This window comes from Typopeltis vanoorti, chromosome 5 (assembly GCF_054136105.1).
Source record: "Typopeltis vanoorti isolate ZY-2024b chromosome 5, IOZ_Tvanoo_1.0, whole genome shotgun sequence".
Lineage (NCBI taxonomy): Eukaryota > Metazoa > Arthropoda > Arachnida > Uropygi > Thelyphonidae > Typopeltis > Typopeltis vanoorti.
This window is the reverse complement of record NC_143553.1, coordinates 127,614,843-127,641,841: the sequence shown is the minus strand read 5'-3', so window position 1 is coordinate 127,641,841 and position 26,999 is coordinate 127,614,843. Positions and strand designations below refer to the sequence as shown.

At 35.5% G+C, this 26,999-nt stretch overlaps 1 protein-coding gene across 1 annotated transcript in view; it reads left to right on the top strand.

Annotated features, from left to right (window-relative positions):
* htt (huntingtin) overlaps positions 1-26,999 on the top strand; it is a 1,164,033-nt gene that overhangs the window by 521,572 nt on the left and 615,462 nt on the right. The window contains exons 22-24 of the mRNA XM_090393484.1: positions 186-371; positions 19,478-19,704; positions 24,834-24,954. Coding sequence (XP_090249610.1) covers positions 186-371; positions 19,478-19,704; positions 24,834-24,954 — 534 coding nt within the window. The remainder of the gene's footprint in view (positions 1-185; positions 372-19,477; positions 19,705-24,833; positions 24,955-26,999) is intronic.

The following is a 26,999-nucleotide window of genomic DNA, read 5'->3' as shown; positions in this document are numbered from 1 at the left end:
CTTAACATTGATAGATTTGAAAAAGGTTCAGTCATTGATCCAGAGCTGATAAATAAAAGCAAAATATATGTAATAAATCTGAAATGAAATAACTGCTTACTACTGTTTCATAAGGATGCTTTTTTATAAATTGAAAATAAAAATAATATTTTCTTATAAAGAGAATCTAACTTTATTTTTTATAGATATCCATAGATCTGCAAAGCAGTGAAAAGTTTTCCAATCTTTTAAAGGCCTGCCTTGATGTTTTGAGTCAGATTTTGGAAATAGCAAGTATACAAGAAATGGGAAAGCATGCTGAAGAAATATTGGGCTATTTAAAATCTGTTATGTTTATGGAACCTTGCTCTTCTATTCAGTGTGTAAGGCAGGTAAATGTAATTTGAAAGTGAGGTCAGCTGTTACTATTATTTTATTACTACTACTACTGCTAGTTAATACTCTTAGCATGAACTTTTTTTTTTTTTAATATCTCACCCTCATCAGATATAAAGCTATATTATACTAGTACCATGGATGAACTAAGGATTTTTCATCATCATATTCGTGATATGTACTCTCAAGTGGAGTGTATACATTATACTGGGATTGTACTGCATGAACACTTTGCATTATAAATAAAATTGTATTGAGAGTTTTCTTCCATCCTGGCAACAAACAGGATGGTAGGAAAAAAGACTGAGAGGAAGAACATGTCATCTTGGCATCAAAGCTTTTCTAACCTTTCTTCTCCTATTCTGTTTAAGTGACCGTATCACCTGAGATTAGCTCTGTTCACATATTCCTAAATGGTGTTAATGTCAGATTCCTTCCTAATATCTTCATTTTTAAGATGATTCGGTCATTGATGCCATCTAAAATTAACATTGTCAATTATGTTAATTATATTAATTATACTGCCCTTTTTTTTTTCTCAGAACTTTCATATCAGTGGTTTCAAGTCTTTAATCAATCGTTTTTCCTTCTAACCCAGCTCATAGATCCATAACTTACAACTGGCCTGAACAGCATCTTCTGTACTGCTAGTTAGTATTCTGACTAATTCATCTCTTATCATTGCATATGCTTCTTTGGAGATTGGACATGCTAGGAAATACAGGCAGCCCTCAGTTTACGCCTCACTTCCGTTTCTGAAAAAATGGGTGTAAACCAAATCGGCTTAAAACGAACCCAATATTAATGGGAGGTACAAAGTTATGTTCCGCACAGTCAAAAAATGTGCACATGAAGTATGTGCAACATTATTATATTTAAAACTTTGATAATACATACATATATATTTGTTAAAATAAAATTATTAATAATGAAAACAAAACAAAATTATATACAAAAAATATGAAACTTCGAAAAGATATTACATATTTCTATGTTGAAGTTCCTGGGCTATTATTAATTCGGATCACCTGCATTTTTTTTTGAAAAAAGTACCCAGTGTTAACTGCCTAGATTTTCCTTTTCTTTCTTTAAGAAGTTCAGTGTAAGGTCAAATAGATATGATTACACTCCTTTTTACGTTCACACTCCATTCCCAATCGTGGTCCATTTCGCAGAGTTCACCAGTCAGTGTCTCTATGCTTGCAAGGATACACTGTAAATCGGCCATTTTTATATCTCTCAGAGGACCTTCTTCATTTTCTGTCTCCTCCTTTGGATGATGACTTAATTGTTTGGCTAATTCTTTCAAGTCTTCATTGGAAAGTGGTTTATCATGGCTCTCTAAGACTTCTGTCACATCTTTAGCTGTAATATCACCCAATCCCACCTCTCACGCAAGCTTTGTAAAGTCTTCAATAACATTCTCCTCTTGCTCTAATTCCTCGAAGTCTTGCTTAAATGCTGGAAGAAGTTTTCACCATGCTCCTTTTAAATACTTTGCTGACATTTCGTTCCAAGCTGCCTTGATGTTGTTAATGCCCTTCAAAATATCGAATAACTGCCAATAGTCTTTAATAGTTTTTCCTGAAGTGTCCAAGACTCTTACCATTTCCATAAATGTTATACGGAAGTAATAGGTTTTGAAGATTGATATAATCCCCTCATCCATCAGTTGCAAAAACGATGTTGTGTTTTGGGGTATGTAAACAATCCTGACACCCAATGGTGTTCTTACTTCAGCAAGGTTTTGAGGATGTCCAGGGGCATTGGATAATGCCCCTGGACTTCCAAGACATGGCAAATAATTTTCTTTACAGAAGTGAAGTGCGGTAGGACAAAAATAATTTGTGTACCAATCTATAAAACGTCTTGTGTGACTCAAGCTTTCTTGTTTTATTTCCAATAGACTGGAAGCATGGCTTTTAGACCCTTGAAGGTGCATGGTGTCTGTGAATGGTACACCAACATTGGTTTAAGCTTCAACGTTCCAGAGACATTTGCACCCAACAAAAGCATAAGTCTATCTTTTGCAGCTTTAAAACCTGGAGCGGAATGTTCTTCACAGGAAATGAAGGTGCGTGATGGCAATTTTTTCCAGTAGAGCATAGTCTCATCAACATTAAAAATGAGATTAGGAGGATAACTTCCTTGTTCTCCACTGTCTTGAAATTCTTTAGGAAATGCAGCCGCTGCCACCTCACCACATGATTTGACACCATGGCACTTACTGCGAGACTTAAATCTCATGAACCAACCTTTGCTTCCTAAAAATGTTTCTTAGCCTCCATCTGTCTTTTTAAGATCCTCAAAAATTATTTTTTCTTTCTCAGTTAAAAAGCCTGCATCAAAGGAATGTTTTTCTGATTCAAGTCATCCACCCATAATGATAATAATTTTTTCATGAAGTTTACTCCTGCTATAACTTACATTTTTTGCATTTAGTACTGCCATAGATTGTTGCGCAGACTGTTTTATTCTATCTGCATTTTTCATAATTGTAGTAACAGTCGATGGAGGTAAGTTCATGCTTCTACAGATATTAGCATGTGTCTATCCATCTTCCATTCTTCAAATCACATCCATCTTCTTTTCAAATGTGATTAATTTCTGCGCCTTCTTAACACCAAGTTCTGCTAACTTTTCTGCACTTCTTTTATCAGACATGGTATGTAATTATGTACTTTATTAATTTAAATACGTATGTATGTAAAAAAAAATTAAGTAGAACAATTAGGTAGATTCAACAGTAAAATTAGGTTTGATACATATACGTCATAGTAGCTCGGTAAACACACAAACACTAGAGTGCCTGCTAGCGTCGTTTCTAGTCAGACCACACTACAGTAAGAAAGCAGGCATGGCATCCGGCGTTATTGTGAATTGCCGTAAATTGAACCATTGTAAACAGAGGGCTGCCTGTACTTTTAAGTATTTTTCCACAGAAAAAACTAATTGTTATTTTCTCAACTAGTTTTATGAAAATTCTCTTGTTTCACTTATTTGGGATAATTACCTGATAAATTAAAAAACTGAAAAATAAATAATAACAGTTGACAACTCTAGTGAAATTATTCAAACAAGATTAAACACTGGAAAGCACATTTGAACCAGCTGGCTGCTGGTTTGTGGGTTGCTGTATTCTTCTGGTAGACACAAGTGTGTTGTGATGAATTAATTTTAATTAATTAATTAAACTTGATGAAAAATTATCCCTTATTTTTTGTTGCATTGTAGAGGATGTTTCCTCATTTCAGCAGATTCTGTGATTGCTCTTCAGAAAAAAAATTATCTATTATTATTATTATTATTATTACGGGTATCTCTATGGAGTCAGAAGACTCATCGCAAGAGACCCAAACTATCAAAACAATATCTATCATATCTGTTCTTGAATTCATTTACAGACAAAGAACTCACAACTGAGTCAGGCAATGCATTCCACTCATTCACCACCCTCCAGGCAAAAAACCTCATTCTCACGCCTTTGTTAACCACACTTTTCCTTAATTTCCGGGGATGACCTCTTGTTCTTCCATCACTATCACACAGCTGAAACATTTCCCCTGCATCAATCCTATAAAAACCTTTCAGTAATTTAAATGTTTCAATCATTTCCCCTCTTCTCTGCCTATCAACCAACCTCTGCAATCCGCAAGCTCTAAATCTATTAATGTAGGGAGCATTTTTTACATCACTCACCAACTTAGTCACTCTTCTCTGAACCATCTCCACAGCCTCCTCATCTCCAAGGAATCCAGGTGACCAGACCTGAGCACAGTAATCTAAATATGGAAGTATGAACGCTTTATAAAGGGGAATAATAACCTCTTTATTTCTGGAAGTCAGTGTGTTCCTCAATAACCAAGTAATTCTAGTGCAATCTTGGACACCTTAGCAATGTGTACCCTGAACTTCATTTCCCTATCTACCAACACCCCTAAGTCCCTAGCCTCATCAATCTCTTGAAGTACTGTTCCATCAATGTAATACACAGCTGGTAATCTTTTAATCCCAAAATGCATGACTTTACACGTTTCCACATTGAACTGACCCATTACCTTTTGCCCATTCTACCAGCTTATTTAAATCATCCTACAAACTTTCAACATCAGCTTGATTTTTTATTGCACTACCCAACTTTGCATCATCAGCAAACAACTGAATATCTCCCTTTAAGCCATTTCCTATATCATTTATATACAAATTAAACAACATTGGCCCAAGCACAGAGCCCCGAGGCACACCATGGTCACCTGCCTCATTCTGGACTCGGCTCCTCCATACACCACCTTACGGTATCTCTCTCTGAGCCATTCTCCTATCCATATCACCAATTTAATATCCATTCCCATCTGGTCCAATTTTGCATAACAGTGTTCTATGGGAAGTATTGCCTAACCTGTATCCTGTCAAAAGCCTTAGCAAAATCCAGAAGTACCACTCTATATCCATTTTGTTTGTCCAACTCAGATGTCATTCTATTATAAAAAGTTAATAAATTGCTAAGGCAGGATCTACCTTTAACAAAACCATGTTGGCCTCTATAGAGTATCATATCCTGATCCACCCATTCTTGAATTTTGTGTTTAACCAACTTTTCCAATACTTTTACCACTACTCCTGAGATGGTGATTGGTCTGTAATTCAATACTGCAGTTTTAGAGCCACCCTTATGCAAAGGAACCACTTTGCCTAACTTCCACTCTCCCTAGGGACCATACCAGAGTTCAAACTTAAGTTAAATAACCAAGTAAGAGGCGTTGACAGTTCCTTTGCACATTCACACAACACCCAAGTTGATATTCCATCTAAACCTACAGCAGTGTTTGCATTTAAATTTTGCAATATATTAAATACCTCTGATTTCTTAACTTCTATTCTCACATTAGTTATTGCTACAGGAACAGAGATATCCTCACGTGGGTGATAGACTTTTGAAAAGTGATCACTCAGTAACTCGACTATTACAACTGATTTTGTCACTTCAATACCATCAGCATCCACTAAAGTTATCCTTCCGAAGTCAAGCTTCCTTTTACTTGCCACATAGCGGAAGAACTCTTTGGGATTACCCTTTGATCTCATTGGCTAAGGTCTTCTCATAATCTGATTTAGCTTTTCTTACTATGCTGGTAACCTTCCTAGCTTGAGCCTTGTACTGCTCATGGGTGTACTGATCACATTTCTTCTTGTACATTCTCTATAGCATATTCTTTTTTTTTTTGCAGATCAAGCTTGATACTACTATTCATCCATCTAATGCCTCCCTTGTTTGTCTTCCTGACCATGGGGGACACAATCTGATATTGCTTTCCTCAGATTCCTGCTGATTTTATCCCATGCACTGCTAACATCTTTCCCCCCTGCAATATGTTCTGCCATGGGATGGCTGCAAGCTCACTCCGAAGCTTGTTATAATCACCTAATCCATAGTTCCGTATATACCCCTTCTTAACAAAAAAATCCACAGATTTTGCAACCTCCGAAGTCAATACCATATGATCGCTTTCACCAATTGGAGGTAACGAGGACACCTTACTTATGCATATATCCTCTGAACCAATAACCAGGTCCAACACTCTCACACCACGTCCTTTCAGTTATGTGCTGTTTCAAGTAATTATCTCGTAGAAGATGTGTGAACTCCATTTCCTTTTTGCTACGTAATATTTCCTCCTTCCAATTGATATCGCCATAATTAAAATCCCCCATAATAATCACTAAACCTGCATTCATTGCACTAATTTGCTGATGCATGAATTCAATATCTCCTCCTGTACCCTCTGGCCTATAGCAGCATCCAACTGTATATTTGGTTGCGTTGGTCACTATTTCACACAAGACTGCCTCAAATGAACTCTCATTCACATGTCTGTCATCTTGATATACTACTTTCTTTGGCTGCAACACTTTAGCTGTCATCAACAGTACTCCTCCACCTGTTCTATCTTTTCTATCCTCCCTAAAAATACTGTACCCATCACATTCAATTCCAGTGACCACATCTTCTGCTGACAGCCAAGTTTCACTAATGCTTACAACTTTTTGTGGAACAATCTATGTGGAACATTTTTGTTTTGTTGTCATGCTACTTTATGTATTGTTTCACTTGTATGTGCTGCCACCCCTGATTTGTGTCTTCTTTTGCTCTCAATGTATTTGAAATGTTCTGATCAGCATACCTCTCCAGTTCTGTCTGTTTGTCCTATGTAGTGTAAACCACAGCTACAACTGTTCATGTAGACATGTGTTTTTTTTAAAGTGGCAAATGTGGAGGTTTCAGTTGATTGATTAGAAGATGACTTGAAGTTTTGTTGGCGAAGCAATGTTATTTTATCTGTGATTGATTGTATATGTGGAAGTTTTGGTGTTCTTGTTCATCTGATTGCTTTGGAGGTTGAAGTAGAATTTTTTTTTAATTTTTTATTAATGTTCTGTTGCATTTTTTAATAGGATTGAGCTCAGATATTGTTGCCCTTGGTTCCTTTTATTTAATCTATGTTGATGGAAATTCTGTAGGACTTATCGTGTAAGGAATGGATGATGCCTGTTTTTTACACCTGGTGGTGATGAGATGTGGTGTGTAAGTAACGTTCTATGTTTTGTTGGCTTCCTGTTGACTGTGAAGTTAAGTGCATTTATTTGGATACCTCAACTAGTATATCCAAAAATGGTAAAGACTTGTTTGTTTCTAATTCAACTGTGAATTTAATTTGAGAATGAAGTAGGTGGCGAAATCTTTTAATTGGGTATTAGTTCCATGCCAGATGATATAAATATCATCAACACATCTTTGCCAAATTTAAGTTGTGTTTTTTGATACTGGAGGGCTATTTTTTTCGAACCACTCAATGAATAGGCCAACTCACAATAGACGGTGAGGAGAGCCCATTGTTAGTACTTCCTTCTGTTCAAAATAGTCTTCTTGACATTTGAAAAATGTACTGTTGATGCAGTGTTCAAAGAGATCCACTGTGTTTGTGGGAAGATGTCTTCTAGTAGTTGTATGGTTTCTGTTTTTGAAACATAGCTGAAAAGATTTCCTAATTATCAGTTTGAACCATTGTGATGTCTTTGATGTTTTCTATGAAGTGTACAGTGTTCTCTACATAACAGGATGTTTGCCTGGTGTAAAGGCTTAGTAGGCTTCTCAGATATTTCGATAGCAAAGAAGTAGGAGAGTGTCTTGAATCAGCAATAGGTTTCAATGGCAAGTCTTGCTTGCAGCTTAAGGAATACATATATTCTAGAAACCAGAGTGTGACTAGACTGAAGACGTTTTTTTTTCCCCTTAGATTAGTTCAGCATGTTTTTTTTAATTTAATTTTATTTATTTGTTTATTTTTATTAAGTTGTTGGCCTTAATTTGGAAATATCTCGTGGGGGTCATGATCCAACTTTTCATAGTTGCTGGTGTCTTCTAGAAGTGATTGATCGAAATATTCTCCCTCTCTCTCTCTCACAGCCAAAGAAGAGATGGAGGGAGATGGTGGAGGAGGACTTGAAAATGAAGAACTTGGATGTGGTTACAGCCCAAGACTGGAAGTTGTGGAGGAGATTCACTACAAACAGTGACCCTACTTAAGTGGGACAAGCTGCAGAAGAAGAATTATTATGATCAATTCTAGAGTTATTAGACTCATTGCGGGAGGTCCTAAACATCATGTCACGAACTATCCAACATTTTCCCAGTATCTGTCATACTATGTATCGCAGTATCTACTCTTCAAGCAAAAATCCTAGTTCTAACACCCTTGCTAAGTACTGTTACTCAATTTCCATGGATGGTCCCTAGTTCTCCCACCACCAGATCTCTTCTGAAAAATTTCCTCTGAATTAATCTTGTCAAAACCCTTCAGTAATTTGTATATCTATCATATCATCTCTTTGCTGCCTATCAACTAGTTTCTGTTATCCACAAATCTTCAACCTGTTACCATGTCGGTCACTTACCTCTAGATCCTCTCCACTTCCTCCTCCTCCTCATCACCAAGAAACCCTGTGCCCAGATCTTTATCAAGGCTTGATAAAGAGGAACAATAACCTGCTTGTCTCTGCTCATCAAAGTATTCTTCAGTAACCAAGTGATTTGATGAGCTGCTTTTAATATTTGTCCACTAAACTTTAACTCCCTATCCACTAACACTCCCATTTCTTTCACCACCATATAAACCTGGAACTCCATTCATTCCAATACCATCAGTTTCATGGTTTTCACTACCAACTCTCTCTAGTTCATTCTCTTACTTCAGACAAGTCTCTCCTTTCTGGGTCATAAAACATCTATGACTCCCCCCCCTCCACTGCCACTCTTATACCACAATCCATTTTCTTTTGGTAATGAATGCATAATGCACACACTATATTTTACCAAATCGCTCATGTCAAACTCCCTGTACAATGATGTCTTGGCCACATTTGTTCTCTTTTGCATTGGCACCATGAATAATGCAGTTTATCTATCATACACAGCATAAGTATATCAAAAATAAATAAACACACTCAACCACACAGTCATACAAGAATACTGCAATCACTACTTATCTAAATATCATTAAATCAGTATTAAATCAATTACTTAGCTGCAAGCTCACAATCATGCAGTCAGTCTAGTACATCCCACCTGCATTCCTCAATCAGCAGTGAACCTCAGTCAACCTAATAATTAGCAAAATCCTGAATTTCATAAATACATAAATTAACAAGTACCCAAGATACTTGTTAGTCCTGATAGTATGTTTATTAATTGCACTTAAAACTTGTGCTCTCAAATTAACACTCATTCTATATCATCTTTATAATCCTTCATACTCATCTAGCACCTAACCTACAGCATGAAAACAAACCTATTTTCATCCCATCCCAAAGAAGAAAAATACTGTGTGAAGAATTAAACTGAAAATTCTTCTAACTCAGCGGCCAATTCTTACATTCCTGTAGTGCATATGTTACCATGTATACACTTGAATAGCTGAACTAACACCTGAGTTCAAATCCCATCTAGGATACAAAGAATCTTTATGAAGATTTGTTCATCCGAAGATGAGTTAGTTAATTTCATACAGAGGTGGCTGGGTTTTTCCTCACAGGAAACCTTGGTTTTTATTTTCAGAAAACAGACATGCTGGCCAGAAGAACACATGCATAATTAAGACATAAGAATCTAGCGCATTAGTTTTAGTTGTTTTGGCCAAAATTCCAAATAACAGCATGTGAACAAACAGGGATGAGCTGTCAATTTGAGACTTAGCCAGTGAAACTTTATACTTGATTACCCGAAACTATATTTCTGTTATGATTGTAAAAACTAATCAGATATCATGCCAGATGGGAGCAGCACCCAATTGCATAAGTTCTTTGCTATTTTTATAATAGAAAAGTTACATACTGGAACAACCACTATTGAAATTGGGCATCAGTGGAACAGAAGAAAGTAAAACTATTAGAAGAATTAGAGAAGTATCACATTGACACATTGTGATATTGAGATTAAGAAGACAAAAACCAGTAAGACTGATCTAAAAAATAAACATATGAGGTGTCATATCTTAGTAATAGTGATTGGACAAAGGAAACATCAGCTTAGATAAATTTTATTCATATAAAACTTTAATGTAAAATATAAAAACAACTAGTTTCAAAAGGTGAATGAGGCCACTTTAAAAATGGGAATTGAATAATGGGCTTTGGTTTTTCATTTCACATAATTTTCTAGTAGTGAAGAAGTAGAGGAATTTTTTTATGTCTTTAGAGAAAGCATCTGGGAAACAAAAAAAAGGAAGATTCGGTTCTTGTTTCGACCTAAATAGCAGAGTAGGAAATAATTCACAAACATATGTGTCCTGTGAAAATTTGAAGAAAAAAGCATGGCTAATGATAATGGCAAAATGTCTTTAAGATTTCTGTTCAAGAGAGGTCTGGATTATTAAACGCCATATTTCAACATAAAATAGTACATAAATTCATGTGGAGAGAACACTCTGCAAAACAGGAAATGTCTTAGACATGCTGTTGTTGACAGTGATATCTTCAAATTGGTTGACAGTAGTGTGCAAGAGGTGTGTGTACTTTTTTTTAAAGCTAGATTTGGGCAGTTTTCAAATGAATACTCAAACGAAAAGAAAAGGGGAAAAAAAGTGAATATTCTGAAAATGGGAATCAGATCTTAAAGATCCTATGGAAAATTCTGATTGGAAAAAAGATAAATCATCTCTGACTCAGCAAGTTGGTCAGTATTGTAAAGTTGTCCAGTGGTATTAAAACCAGAATTTTATCTTGGGCTTAATATGCCATCTTGGAAATGAAAAAATCATATTGAAAATTATTGGTAAGGAAGAATGCACAAATTTTAAGAGAATATATAGAAAAAATCTAAGAAAGCTATGTATAAAAGAAGTCATGTGAAAGCCATGGGAAGAATTTACAGGATCGATATTAGAAATGTAATATAAAATACACAATAGGAATGGAGTAATGAGTATTCCGATATTAGATGACAAAAATGCCACCAGAAACAGGAAATGTGGCAAGATAGGGAATGTTATTCAACTCAAAATGTTGAAATGTGGAAATATAATAATTTTACAGTGTAATGTTTAAAGATACCTGTGGCATAATGATCAAACAAGAAAAATAACATGATAACCACAGTAATGAACTTTATTTGTTATTTTTGTTTGAATTGTATAGTTGCTGCACTGCATAACTTAGTATATATGGTCAGAAGGACAAATTTCAGATGATTGGAGTGCATCTCTCTCTCTCTCATATTAGTCTGTTGCATCCTGTTCCTGGGCAAAAGCTGTCTCTATCAGTTTTCTCCACTCTTCCACCTTGTGAGCCATCCTTACATAGTTGTTTTGTGCTATGATCTCATCCATCCACCTAATTCTCTATTCTTCTCTAAACCCCCCCCCCCCCCTCAAAATCAAAACTGTGGTTAGAGCTGTTTGATCTATAATCTTTCATTCTAGCTATTGCCAGCCCAATTCTGCAAATCACATCAACAGTTTTTTTTTTTTGCAATTTATCTAATGTTTGCATCTTTACTTCTGAGTACTTTTAATTCCCAAAATACTTCTTTGCTGTTTAACATTCTTGTAGAGAGGCTTATACGCTGGTTAAACATGATAACTAATAATTAAGGAATTGACAGCGTACACTAGAAATATAGATTAAATAAACTTTAATATATACTTTCCAATATTTCAGCAACGTCACGTTGCCATCTTTTTGGGAACTTAATACAAAGACAAGTGCACGCAAGTACTACATAACAGCAAATGAGAAACGAAGCAAGGAAGCTACCATTTTCCTAAAGTCCTGATGGTGCCCCCTGGCAGGCTATATTGGTAGTTCTTGGCCTTTGGGTGAAGTTCTTCTGATAAATGTTTCCCAAATTTGGGGCAGTCTCATGCATCCAAATTTGTTGAGGTTTGGCATGTTCCTAAGGGCTAAGGCTGATTCCATGAATAGTCTTTCATATTTGAACTTGCTGCGGTGTATTACTGTGGCTTTCTTCCACCTTATTCTTTGGCGAGTATCCAGAGCGTGGTCTGCAAGCCCAGAGTGGCTGTACTGGTGAAATGGGATGTAATCCTTGTGTTCTGAGATTCTGATATTTGCTGTCCTGCCTGTTTGGCCAAAGTAGGACAATTTACAGCTGCAAGGGACCTGGTATACACCAGGTAGGTCTAGGGGAAGTGGTTGGTCTTTAGTGGATATATCGGAAAGTATATATTAAATTTTATTTAATCTATATTTCTAGTGTACGCTGTCAATTCCTTAATTATTAGTTATCATGCTGTTTAACATGTTTTATTTGAAGGAATGTTGTCATTGTGAACGATATAAAGGAATGCATCAGCTTCTTCTTGAGAGAGAGATGGGCAAATCACTCCTCATTCACTAGCCCAATTACCAGTAATTATTACATGCTTTGGTTATTCTAGGCTGTATTGTCAGGGATTGTATTAAAAAAAATTTTTTTATATTATTTCCATATGCAAGAGATTGAAGGAACTATATGCATATGAGTGTCGTGTATGGAGTATAGATGAGGACTTAGAAGTTCTTTATTTTATTTTATTTATTTTTTTAAGAGTTTCAGATTGTAGTTATTTGAGAATACCTCTTGCAGAAGGCTGTTCCAGAACATGGATGTACAATAGATGGAATAAAAGAAGAGGAGAATCAGGTTTAGTTTATTCGCAGTTGCAAAGTGAAGGAGTGCTGGGCAGCTGCTTCTCTTGTATTAACAGTTGCAACAGAAAAAATGGGGGAATGATGGTTGCCAGTTCATTGGAACAGCGACAAATGAAGTATCTATAGAATAGATTACCTTGATGGACCTGTGAATTCAGTCAGGATTTCTCCATGACTGAAGGTCGGAAAGAGTCCGACTATTCCTGTCTTGGGCCTTTCTTCTCCATTTTCTTCCATCTTTCTTAATCATTGGGTCTTCCCACCTTAAGGCTGGTCTTCCAGGTTTCTTTTTGGTATCTCTCGGATACCAGTTTGTTACTCTGACTGTCCATCTGTTGTCTCTCATTCTGACAAGATGTCCTGCCCATCTACTTTTGCTGTTGTAGATGTTGTCTTTTATTGCATCTTTGAGTCCAGACTTCTTCCTGATTTCTATGTGTCTTACATGGTCTATTTTATTTATATTGCACATTCTTCTTTCTATTGCATGTTGAGTTGTTATGAAGCTTTGTTCTTTTAAAGTTGTGTTCCATGTTTCACTGCCATAAGTTAATGCTGGTAGGATGTGACTGTTGAAAAGGTAGGCAATTATTTCTATATCTATGTTTTGGTTGGTGATTATTGATTTTATTTTGTTGAAGGCTATCCAAACAGCTCTTTTCTCCTTGCTATTTCATTTCATATGTCGTTATTCATTTTTATGGACTGTCCAAGGTAGATGTAATCTTCAACTTTTTCAATGGTGTGGGATTCTAGAGTGACTGTGTAACCTTTACAGTATTCGTTTTTCATCCATCTTGTTTTGTCTGGATGTATTTCCAATCCAATTTTTTGGAAGTTTTGACTTATGTCATTCAGCATTGATTCTAATAGTTAAGTGGAGTGAGATATTAATACCATATCATTGGCGAATAACAGGATATTTAACATTTCACCATCAATGTTTATTCCACATTTCATGTTAGTTTTTCGAATGATGCTGTCTAGAGTAGATGTGAAAAAATTAGGTGATAAGACATCTCTCTGACATACCCCTTACTTAAGTTAATTTTAATTGGGTAATTGAAAAGAGTGAATATTTGTTGTGCCTTCTTTGTAGATATCTTTTATGAGCTGGATGTATGCTATTTCTACTCCATATTCTATTAAATCTTGGAATACTGCATTATGTTCAACAGTGTCAAATGCCTTTTTAAAATCTATAAAAAGAAGACAAAGTGGAATATGGTATTCTCTGCATCTTTCTGTTAGTTAGTTTGAATGTGGTCTATTGTCGAAAAGCCGAAACTGACCTGTTCTTTGCAGCTATTTTCATTGATGGAGGTCTGTATTCTTTAGGATGACTCTGACGAATATTTTATGTGTGTGTGATAATAGACAGATGGATCTGTAATTATATATGTCTTCCTTATTACCTTTTTTATGCAGAATTATGGTCTTTGATGTTTTCCATTCAGTAGGTGCTTTCCTTAATTGTATATATCAAGTAAATCTTTCTGCTAGAGCTTTAAAGAGTACTTTTTTAACCCATTTTTAATTCATCGGATTTTATACCATCAATTTCTGGTGATCAGTGATTTTTCATATATATATAGAATAGATACAGTGCTGAAATATTTCATCTGTGAAATAGAAATTGAATTGAATCTTTAAGGGAGGGGATCATCTATGAGCCACATTGCTCTTCTCTGGACAGCATCAAGAAGTTTAAGGGAAGTTTAGGTGCACCATCCCAAACACGTGAGCAGTAATCTAAGGATGGATGGATTTGTATAAAGTGAAGACCTGGTTGGGTGTAAAATGCCATCTCAAACAAAAGAAGATGCTTAATTTTTTGGAATATGTGAAAGCTATGAGAAAGATGTGTTTATTCCAAAAGAGACTGGAGGCAAGTATTAGTCCAAGCAGAGAGCGATTGTCTTGTGAGAGAAGAGGCAAGACTATTTTCATGACATTGAAGGAGACCAGATTGTCCTCACACCATGTATTAACACCATATTTCAACATAAAATAGTACATAAATTCATGTGGAGAGAACACTCTGTACAACAGGAAATGTCTTAGACACACTGTTGTTGACAGTATATCTTCAGATTGATTGACAGTACAGTGTGCAAGAAGTTTTTTTTCTTGAAGGATAGTGCACAGATCAATGTTTAAGGAATTTGTTGTAGATGATCTTTATGATTGGGATGTCTATGCATTGCATGGTTTGTCAAGTGAAAGGATGAATGGAGAATATTGTCATCCACAAAACTACAAAGAGGATTAGTGGAGATGGAGATAACTTGTATGTTATCCAAGGATATTCTGAGAAGATGCAGTATCAACAACTTAATTTCTTTATTAAGAATGTTGCAATCCTTGTTGCTCTATTCATGTTTTCTGAACACTTGTTCAAGTGAAGCCATAAAAATTCTAGGACTATTGGGTCACCTTGTTTAATGCCTGTATTGACTGTGAAGTAATTTTCTTTTCTTTCTGTGCAAACAGTTGCTTGATTTTTATTGTAAATAGCCTTATTTAATTTCATAGATTTGATGTTGACACCTTGTTCCACAATTTAAAATTTTTCTTGTGTGAAATGGTGGTTATCTTTGATTTTGGCCACTGGTCTGCAATGGATTCATTGATAACATTATTGTAGAGTTTCATTAAAGTGGGTAACAATTATTCAGTCCAAATTTCAACAGTTCACATTTACCTTATCTTTGCCTGGAGTTTTTCATCTGATATGTAGCATTTCTCAATTTCTGAGCTGCTGATTTCTGGGACAGCTTCTGAATTATGCAGTAACAAGGCTGTGGTGGCAAAAGGAAGTTGGTTGGAGTTAGAACACAGTTTCATATTCAAAGAATTACTTGTCCCACCACAATCCTGTTACTGAATAATCCAGGAACTGTCTCATAGAAAGAAAGAGAAAGAAAATTGTTGTTCAAGGTTATGAATGACTAGAAATAAAATTTAACATAACTTGACAAGCAGGCAGAGAGAGAGAGAGAGAAAGAAATCAGAAAGCAGAGTGTACTGCTGACAGCTCATAATGAATGCGTGCAAATTCCCATTCATTGGGACGAATAGAATTGTTTTTGTGAAAAGAAAAATTTCTTTCTGTGATGCTTACGCACCATTGCAGCTTCCCGTGCACTGCTTACACTGCTTGTTGATTGTGCCGTTAGGGCATTTATTTGCGATACCACAATGCTAGGGCGGGATTCGGATAACACTGGTCTGCCTGTTCAGGGGCAATCTGACAAATTTCCAGTTTTCTCAAAATGTCGTATTGGAGACTGTATTCTGGCAGGAGTGATAGGACCTTTCTTCATTCTTTTCTGCATTCGAAACTTTTGTAAAACTTCCGCTACTGATTCCCCACTTACGTAAGACAACTAAAACAACAATGCCTTATCCACCAAAGTACTCTTTGGTGGATAAGGCATTGTTGGTGAGGTTGGTGAGGACTCGGATTCAGAAACGGATTGATAATAGTGGGAGGTTGTTTTAGCAGTGCATATACAGTGGTGTACTTGGATTTTTCAAAGGCCTTTGATAGACTGTCACATGACAAGCTGGTAGCTAAATTGAAACAATTGGGATTAGATAACAAACTAGTGAGTTGAATAATGTGTGAATGAATGTTATTCCATAACAGAAAGGTCACCAGTGGAGTGCTACAGGAATCTGTTTTGTTACCATTATTGTTTAACTTGTACATTAACAACATTGGGACTGGCTTATCTAGAGATATGTAGCTGTTTGCTACATATCTCTAGATAAGATATGTAGCAAACTTCTCATACTTTGCTACATATCTCTAGATAAGATATGTAGCAAACTTCTCATGATTATTCTCAACTATGTTGAGAATAACCATGAGAAGTTGAGCAGATGTTGTGGACTTGCAGGAGGATCTCAGTACACAGTGAGTGGGCAAGTGAGTGCTGTCAATTTAATGTTGCAAACTGCAAGGTCTTGAAATTTGGTAGGTAAAGTTAGGATGCAAAGTATACAATTAATGGGAAAATTTTGAAGGCAGTAGAAGAGATGAGAAAGATGGTGGGCAGAAACTTGAAGTTTAGGGATCACATTGCTAAAATTGGAAGAACATCCTGACAAATTATGCCAATAATGACAAGAACATTAACATGCAGAAGCAAAAAGGTTATGGTTCCCGTGTATAAGGCTTTGATCAGGCCACATATGGACCACTGTGTGCAGATTTGGTCATCTGGTTTTCAGGGAGATGGGGATGTATTGGACCAGGTCCTGAGAAGGTTTTTCTAAGCCAGTGAAAGGTTTATGGAATGTCAGATATGAGGAGAGATTTAGGGAGTGTGAGTTGCAGTCTTGTGAATGGGAGAGGGGATATGATTGAGACATAAGTTGGTGAGGAGTTATCAGATTAATGTAGAGGAGATTCTTCATAGAGAAGAGGGTACAACAAGAAGCCATCCCTGGAAGCTCTATAGGGATAGTGTGAGCAGGGGAGTGAGAAGCAGGTCCTTTCTATGGAGAGTGATTGGTGAGGGAGTGCGTTGCTGGAGAGTGTGGTGAGTGCAGTAACTGTGAATAGGTTTAAGGCATGGTTTGATGATCTTTTTGCATGAGAATATGGACTTCCCATGATGAAACTTTTCACTCCATGGAGGTCAGATGTTAATCATAATAATAATAAAGTGTTCCAGGTAATTTTATTCATGCATGCTTGAAGATAAACTTAGGAAAAATGCACTGGGATTGAGTCAACTAGTAGTTGTTAAGATCATATTTTTACTTTCTGCTAAGTGGTCAGTAAATCTTGATATTTTTAGGTGGGAAAGGTGTTAAGGTATCAAAAAGTGCAAAATGTTACAATATCAACATCCACGTCTTTGGATGTTGATATTGTATTTGGCATGAAAATTAGCTGTAAAATTATGAAATCTAAGATTAGACAGGAATAATGAAAGCATTAACTCCATTCTTGATGGAAAATGTATGGAATAATTCTCAGTGGCAAACCAATAGAAAACTTGGAAGATTTCTGTTATTTAGGCACAGATTTAGCAAGTATGACAAATTAAATATAAAAATGGATAACAAATTAGTGTACAACCAGGAACATTGTTCAAGCCAGTTTTAACTTTTGATTTGGATCAGCTTTCATAAGCATACTTTTCCTAAGAAAAATTAGGGGAGTGAATGCATAGTATCAGTACCAGAATCATACTGAAAATGATGATGAAAAGGAAATGACATTGTTAGCAGAGTTAATCTACAGTTGTATGGTAACTTAAATCATAATGAGAGATTAATAGGAAAAACAGCTGTTTGATGCCAAAATGTAGATGGGGAATAACTCAGAAGAAGACCTAGATGGATTGATGCTGTAAGTAGATCATAATGCAAGATCTAACAATATTATAGACATGCTAAATGATAGATGAATTTGTAAGAAAATTGTTGTTAGGTAATAAACTTAATTTTGTAGTATTCCTAATTGTCATAATATCATTCTTGCAAATGCATTCCTGATGAAATAAAACTGGGAAGGGTGATGAGGAATCAAGCACATGTAGCCTTACAGGAGGACTTGAATAGATTGTATGAGTGGGCAACAGTATGGAACTGTCATTTCAGTGTTGCAAAGCATAAGGTTCTGAAATTTGGTAGGCAACAATGGGATGCAGTGTATACACTTGATTGGGAAATTTTGGAGGAAGTTAAGAGACAAGAGCCCTTGGAGTGGCAGTGGACGAGGATCCAAAGTTCAAAGGTCACGTTGCACAAGTTGTGAAATCCTCACATCAGATAACGGCAATGATGCAGAAGACCTTAACATAGAAAAATGAAGAGATTCTGGTTCCATTGTATAAGGAATAATGATCAAGCCTTGTATGGATTATTGTGCACAGATTTGGTCACCTGGTTTTCATATGATGAGGATGCATTGGAATGAGTCTGGGGAAGACTGGACCCTTTTCAAAACTGGACATCTAAAAGACCAGTTACCACCTTAGTAGGATATGAAAACAAATTGAGGGAATGCAGTTTGCAAAGCCTTGTGAATAGGAGGAGAGAGGATATGATTGAGACATTTAGGTTGAGAAAGGGTTGTCACAGGTTAATATGGAAGAATTTTTCAAAGAAGGAAATTGTATAAGGAAGGTTTGAGCAGGAGTATAAGGACAGGTTCTTTACATGGAGAGTGGTTGGTGAGTGGAATACATTGCCTGACATTGTGATGAATGCAGATACTTTGAATAAATTTAAATCACTGTTTGATGAGCTTTGTGTGTAACAGTGTGTGTGCCTCCCTTGATGAGTATTTTGATTTCATGGAGGTATAGCATTAATAATAATAATAATAATTCTTTGAAGGTATACATATCAGGAAATGATGATAATGATTTCCACTTTTTATGCTTATAAAATAGCCATATCTAACAGCATAGAGAATTAAACAGTGACCTTTTTTTTTTTTCTTTTTTGTGAAGCACTTGTTATAATTTTCTAGCTTAGTTGGCAGACTGGTTAGTATATCAACTTTACAGGCTGAAGTTTGTGGGTGAAAATTCCATTATATGGTGGGTATTTATCAAGTTCTTTAGGTGGTAGGTAAATTTATTGCCTGGTGTGAGACTGCAATCCTCTTAATGGAAATCTGAAATATCTTGAAAAAGTTCCATGTTTGGTCTTCAGAGTAGGTCATCTTCAGAATATATTATCCTTATCCCACCCATAGTGCTGATATTATGTCCTTTTGTGGCTGTGATTGTTATTAATATAAACAGTTTGCTTGTAAATGTAATTAATATTCTCTGAAGAATATATGCATTGAATACTTTGAATGTATTTTTTATCCTGTTTTTTTTTTTATGATTACTTATTATTCTTTCTTTATTCTTTTAAATTATAGTTACTGAAGTCTTTGTTTGGTACTAACTTAGCCAGTTTATGGGAAGAACAACACAATTTAGCAGGAACAAGCCGCAAACCCGGAAGAGCAACTAGACTATCTGCTGTTGTAGCTCCAGGATTATATCACAGTTGTATTACTGCTCCATATATCCAATTTTCTCACTTTTTGGCAACTAATAACATTAAACCTACTGCTCTTTCCACTGATAATGATGAGCTGGGAAGGTAAGAACAGCCCAAGCAAAAGGAAATAATTATGAATGATAAATTAATCACATTTCTGGCATTAGCATGAAATTTGAGACATGTTTACCCAAGGTATAAACATGTATCAAATTTCAGTTTACTTTACCTTCATTTCAACAAATTTCTAGCAATTTTTATTATGCAACAAATGTTATTATTTGACTGTTGCTGTGTGCTATCATGGTATTCAAATTATTAACTGGTAATTAGTTTACGGAATTAACAACGCATATAAAGTATATTAATTAAAGGTAACTTTAATAAATAACTTCTATATTTCGGCAACGTCACGTTGCCATCTTCAGGGACATAAAGATATGGTATGTGCACGCAGGAACTAACAAAAGCAAATGAGGAAGAAAGCAAGAAACTAATATTGTTCCTAAAGTCCTAATGGTGCCCTCTGGTGAGCTAATTTGGTTGACTTGGCAGTTGGATAGAAGTTATTTATTAAAGTTACCTTTAATTAATATACTTTATATGCATTGTTAATTCTGTAAACTAATTACCAGTTATGTATGACCAACGTATAAGCCTTGCTACTAGAATTCAAATTATTAATTAGGTGATTAATCAGTATATATTCTGTTTTGCTAGCCAGTGTTTTAATTTTTTTCTCTCCATCAGTTGAAACATCCATCTTTAGCCTTTTCCATTACACTTTATTTCATTGACAAATAGTGAATAGTTTGCATGATTTGTAAATCAGTGTTTTAATTTTGCCATAAATGGATGTTATAAAAAATAATATGGATTATGTAGACAAAATATCTGATCTTTATTAAAAGAATTTTTAAGCAGGTGTGTCTTGAATATGTTTGTATGTTTTGAAAGTGACCTGGAATAATAACAGAAGTGTACACAGCAGAATGATTAATATTGCAGATATGGTATCAGACTATTATAACTAAAGTGCTAACAAACAGTTTAGAAAAATTACTAAAATATATACATAAAATAACTAAATAAATAATACAAAAATTAACACTGATAAAGTGTAATAAGTATTACTGCCTCCCACAACTGGAATAAACGTAGTTCATCCATTCTATTCAGATTAGGACAACTTCAGTCTTTTGCCGAAGAACCCTGTGTGTGAATGGACAATGTAAATTGAAGAAGCTAATCTTTCATATAACTTAAACAAAACTTCCAGACAGGATGAATATATTGAGGATGCAACTTGAATAAGTGTTCAAAGTATCTAAGCAATATGGTATTAGACTACTTCACACATAAAGATGGCTTTACAGTTAGCTCCTTGAACGATTTCAGAAAGTAGCTTTGTATTTGTTTATGGTCTTATTGATGAAAGTATCAGTAAAGTAATTAGATATAAATGGAGTTTGTGGATCCAAGTAAGGTTCTTGTTTATAACAAAGTGAGTGCAAAGAGATGATGCAGCTGGAAGGACAGGAATACTTATAATGCCAGATTTTTGATGTTGTTGTTGTTGTTGTTAGTTGTGGTGGTGGCATGTGTGTGAGAGAAAAAGTTAGTTGTTTTTGATTTTTATGGTGCAAAGACATCAAAGGCCATACTGTGCCAGAACATAGGTTTGAACAGTACATATAGTTAATGGTTGGTAGGGCAATCACAAATATCTACTCCTGATAGGATTCCAATCTGCAGCCTCTTGGCTGGAGAGTTGATATGCTAACCACTTGGCCAACCAGCTTGTGATTTCATTTGGGAATTTGTTTTATCTATTAATTTGACTTTGAGTAGATATCATTGTTGAGAATGATTTTTGTACATATCAGTCCCACACATGAAGTTAGAAAGCTTAGCATGTGTCATGTTTGAGCAAGAGATTAAGGAGAAAGTATATATTGATTTGTTTCTTGAACAGGTGGAGTTGTGATTTTGGGGAAAAACAGTGTGAAGATGGTTTCCAAAAATGGAATGAAAGAATAGTTTGTTCAGTATGCTTTAAGCTGGATTAAATGGATATTGACTTGCATTTGCTTTTTTCCCATGAGAACACCTATAAAAAACGCATTCCATGAGAAAGTGACCTGGATTTCAATCTCCTCAAAGAATAGTTAGTTCACTATGCTTTAAGCTGGTTTAAATGGATATTGACTTGCAGTTGCTTGTTTCCCATGAGAACACCTATAGAAAAGGCATTCTGTGAGAAAGTGACTTGGATCAGAACATCCAGGTCACTTTCTCACGGTTAATGATAATAAATCATAATCCAATTCCAAATGATGATCCATTCTTTGAGAATGGATCATCATTTGGGAATTGGATTATCCTCTTCTGAGCTCCTCCAAGATCTAGATATTATTGAGGATAAGAGAAATTGACACATGATTTTACTTGTGTGTGTTTTGATAGCATGTTGTTTGCAAGGTTGACCTCACTCCAACGGAGAATGACAAGAAGATTTGCACTTTAAGCATTTTAGAAATCTTGATGCTTGAATCATTTTAACAGTACAAGTTTGTTAAATAAAGAAGCGGAGTAGAGTGTACTGTTATGAGCAAAACTATGGATAGAATTTGACATTAGTGAGAGAGGGTCATTTATGTATAAAGTACAGAATGCTGGTATTGGGGTGGATATCTAAGGAAAAGAAGCCATCCACAATAATGCATAATGAACAATCAGAGAGAGGAAACTGTCAAACCAGTTGCAAAGGAAGATGGAGAGCCCAAATTGTCTACTTTCTTTTTCTTCTTCTGACTCTTCCCACTTCACAAATCAATTGAATTTTACATGTTTTAAGCTATTTTTATGAATGCAGCCTGGTGAGCAGGCTTCTGTGCTAGACATGATGAAATGTCTGGAAATGGCAAGAGCAACTACATGAATTGAAGAAAATTGTGTTTCTTCAATACACGTAGTTGTCTCTGAACTCTTGTTGTCTCTTCAATACTTGTCTCTGACCACAAAGTTTGTCTTCAGAGACAAGTAATGATTGCTAGATCTGCGATGGATCAAGAATTGCAGAATATCCATTTCTGCTAGTCATTAGCTGACTGTCATCAAGATAGTGAAGTTGGCTGTATATGACCTTCCTCATGATTTTTGAGAGAACAAGTAAGTGACATTGAATGGGTTTAATACAGGCTTTCTTCTGCAGTACTGCAGATGCCTGATGAGTAATAGTAGTTTATTTTTGTTGATTATGAAGCATAAGAGGTCCTTTAGTCTGTTAGGACCAGAAGACTTATTGGCATCCAAGCTATTCAGGGTAGGCTTGCTTTTATGACAAGGGTTTTGGCATCAAGGCCATTTATAATTCTTTTGATGTCTTTCTGAGAATTTTGTTTTAAAGAATAAATAATAAATAATTTACACAATAAAACAGTTTATTATAAAAAATTTTCCCAGATATCTAGGACGTTTTCAGTATGAATAAATTAGAATAAAAGCAAAAAAAAAAAAAAAAAATGATAAAGAAAAGGGAGTAAGTGTAACCCATCAATCTCTCTCCCTCTGTTTGTGTAATGATTCCATAAGAAAATTTATTTTATGTAGGACTTTTTCTGGAGAACCTAGTGTTTAGAGGTGATAGCATGTTCTGTAAAGCCAGATTGTTCTGGCTAATAGTGTATGTAATTTTGATGCTTCTCAAAATGAACATCTGCTGTATGGTTGATAGAAAAAGCCCTGTAATTGTTTATAGATTTATTTATGAAAGACTCACTTATAAAAGAAAGTGTATTTAATGTTTTTTATTTACTATTTGTTTTGAAGTAATAAAATAATCTTGCAGATTTTCAATTTGCAATGGGCATGGATGTTTATGATTGTCCTACTAACTCTGTATGGAAAGGGCATCTACGGCTTTACCACTTCTAGCAGAAGGCTTCACTTCCAAAACTGTATGAAGTATGGGAGTCACCATACACTGTCCATTGACATCAAATGTGAATAACTAAAATTTGGATTAGACTCAGCTTGCTGTCCTCCAAGTTTCTTTTTCACAATTTTCTTAACTTTTTATCTAGCATGCTTGCATAATTCTTGCCTGGAACAATCCCCCCCCCCCCCCTTTTTTTTTTTTTTTAAATTAGTGGAACTATGAAAGCTTTGTTCCTGTCATCTGGAATTCACTTCTTCACACGCTGTCTTAATTACAAAGTGCAACTACTGTGAAACTTCTATACCCACATATTTGAGTATTTCTTGTTGGATATTATCTGCTCTAGCCACCATTTCATATTTTAAGTTTTTGCTGGCTTTTTTTCTACCTCAAGTATTGATATGTATTCCTGATTGCATTTCTCGAATATTTTATACCTCTGTTCTTTCACTTCCTGTTTTGTTTAACAAACTTTCAAAGTATTTACTCTAGATATTTAATATATCTTTATATTCAGTTTTCTTTTCACCTTTATCATTCATGATTATTTTTATAGTACTCTTTCCTCTATTTCTGATCTTTTTGAATAGCCTCCAGAACATTTTGCTACCGTCTTGATATATGTTACATGCTGCTTTGTATTCTTGCTCCCCCCCCAGATCACATACAACTTACTTGCTGTGAATGTTCAATACACTCTCTTTTTTCTTTTCCACAAATACCTCTTTAACATCACGAGTATTGAATTTTGATGGAGTTGTGATTTTTCTATCCTTGCAGAAAACTTCTCTTCATCTCTCTAGGGAGAGAGTGATGCAGAGAAGTGCAACATTAGTATATTTGAGTTTATAATTCACTATTGGTAGCTGCTGCGACATGATGAAATTGATTTCATACTGCTCAAAATTAAATCATGATCACATCCTATTTCATATCTCTTGTGTACTCTACTCTTGCACTCTGAATCAATGTAAAGATATTGCTTATCAACAACAACATAGTCAGTGAATGTTTTCTTATACATCTGGTAATCATTTACTCCTCTGTTGCTTTGGTCTCCAACACTTGAATATTTACTAATCATGTTATTCAATCTTCATCAGTATCTATCTGAAATTGTTCACTGACTGTGAACAACATGCAAAATACAATTCATATTTCAAAAATTTTTTTTAAAATATTTCAAATTCATATTTTTCAAATTTCATATTTCAAAAATCAGTTCTGAATGTTTTAATGTGTTATAATTTATTTTAATGTTACTAGATTTTATTTATTTTTTCCTTTTCAGTTGGTTAAGTTGGATGAGAAGGAGGAGTGATAGACTTACAAACCTTCTGAAATCTGGTTCAAAAGGTGATAAAGCTTCTTTAGCTGCTCATATTCGACTCTTTGAAGGGGTTGTAATAAAAGTAAGTAGAGTTCCCATTATGTATTTCTTAAAATTTTTGAAATATGGATTGTATTTTGTATGTTGTTCACAGTCAGTGAACAATTTCAGTTAGTGAATAAAGTTAAATTATTTTCTTTTATTCTTTGATGTTTTCATATTGTCATATTTCATATTTTCATATTGAATGGTTTAAAGTTGATAGATTACATTTGAATGGGTTTGGTGTTGGGCATTTAGATAGTCTATTGTTTTCTGAGAAGGCACAGAGTTTAGTTGTGCCTGAATGAGAAACTGATGAATGCAAATATGAAATTGATGACAGAAAGTGTTAGTAATGATTGTGTCGCGAGTGCACGTTTGAAAGAGAAGGATGGTGAGAAAGAGAGGCGAAAAAATGTTAAAAAAATCAGGAAAAAAAAAAAGAGCGATTTGAAAACCGCAACAGATGTTAATAGGGACGAAAGTGAGGCGAGAGTGGTGGAAAGAAACAAAATTGAGAGAACGAATGAAAGTAGAAATGGCATGACGCAGAAATCCCAAGTGAAAAAAATCAAAAGAATAAATGATAGCGAAAAAAGAATGAATGATGGCAAAAGTTGGATGCATGTTGGACTGAAAGTACTGAAACAAAGAAAGATGAATGAGAGTAAAAGTGAGAAGAATGATAGCGAAAGTTGGACGCATGTCAGTCCGAAAGTATAGAAACAAAGAAAGATAAATGAGAGTGAAAGTGAGAAGAATGATAATGAAAGTTGGACGTATGTTGGACTGAAAGTACGGAAACAAAGAAGGATGAATGAGAGGGAAAATGAAAAGAGGGGGTCGAGAGTTAGAAAGATTTAATGATAGAGAGAATGTGTCACGAGATTCGGAAAGTAAATTGGATTGGATGAGGCAAGAAATGAAATGGATGCGGAATGAAATTAAGAGAATTCAGGTCAAAACTATTAAAATAAATCATGATGGCATGAAAGAGTTAACGAAAGATGAGCGAGTGGCGTTGTATGGCAACTCCATTATTAAAGGTGTGCTAGAGGATAAAATGCACAAGGTATGTTTTCCAGGCGGTAAAATGAATAGAGTGATTGAGGCATTGGATATGAGGTGGGAGCGAGCAAAAGAGTTAATTGTATTAATTGGTACAAATGATTTGAGAGAGAACAAACAGCATGTCAGAATGAATGTCAGGAGGCTGCTTGGAAAGATAAAAGAGAATAGTGTGATAGGAAGGGGTAGTTAGTGTGTTGCCTAGGTATGATTGTGGTGAAATGAGGCAGAGAGCAAGGATTATGAATGATATTCTGGCTGAAATGTGTGAGGAGATGGGAATACAGTTTGTTAATGTGTGGAATGAGTTTGGGGGACGAAGTGAGCTATATGGGAGTGATGGACTGCATTTGAGTGGTTATGGTGTGAGTCACTTGGAGAGACTGCTGCTGGAAGGTAGAGAAGTGAATAGAGAGAATGAATCAGATCGAGAGGGGAGTGATGTGGAAGAGTAAGACAGGAGAGATTGAAGAAGTGGTTATGAATGGGGAAGTGAGTGGTATGAGTATAGAAAATGAGAGAATGGGTGTGCAAGAGGAGCAGGGAAATAGGGTGGCTCAGGGTGGACAAGGGTACACAGCGTGAGAAAGGTGGATGCTCCAAGAGGAGGTAACAGCATGTGTAGGCAGGAAAGAAATGGGATGACCAGGGATCAAGAGGAAACAGATGAAATTGAAAAGGGTTCTAAAATGAAGAAGCAGAAAGGGAAATGGCCCCAGTCCAGCATGGAGAGATCACATCGATTGAGTGGTATCAGTGGAACTAGCTGTAGAACCAGAAATGAACTGTCGTGTTTGTATACCAATGCTAGAAGTATAAGAAACAAGGCGGATGAAATGGTTGCACTAATTGCGTCTGTTCACCCAAAGATTGTCGGAATAAGTGAGACATGGTTAGATGAGGACGACATCCTGACAGTATTAGAGATGGAAGAGTATGATATGTTTCGTGAGGATAGAAAGGGGGGGGGGGGTAAAAAGGGAGGGGGGGAGTGCTATTGATGATAGAGAAAGAGTT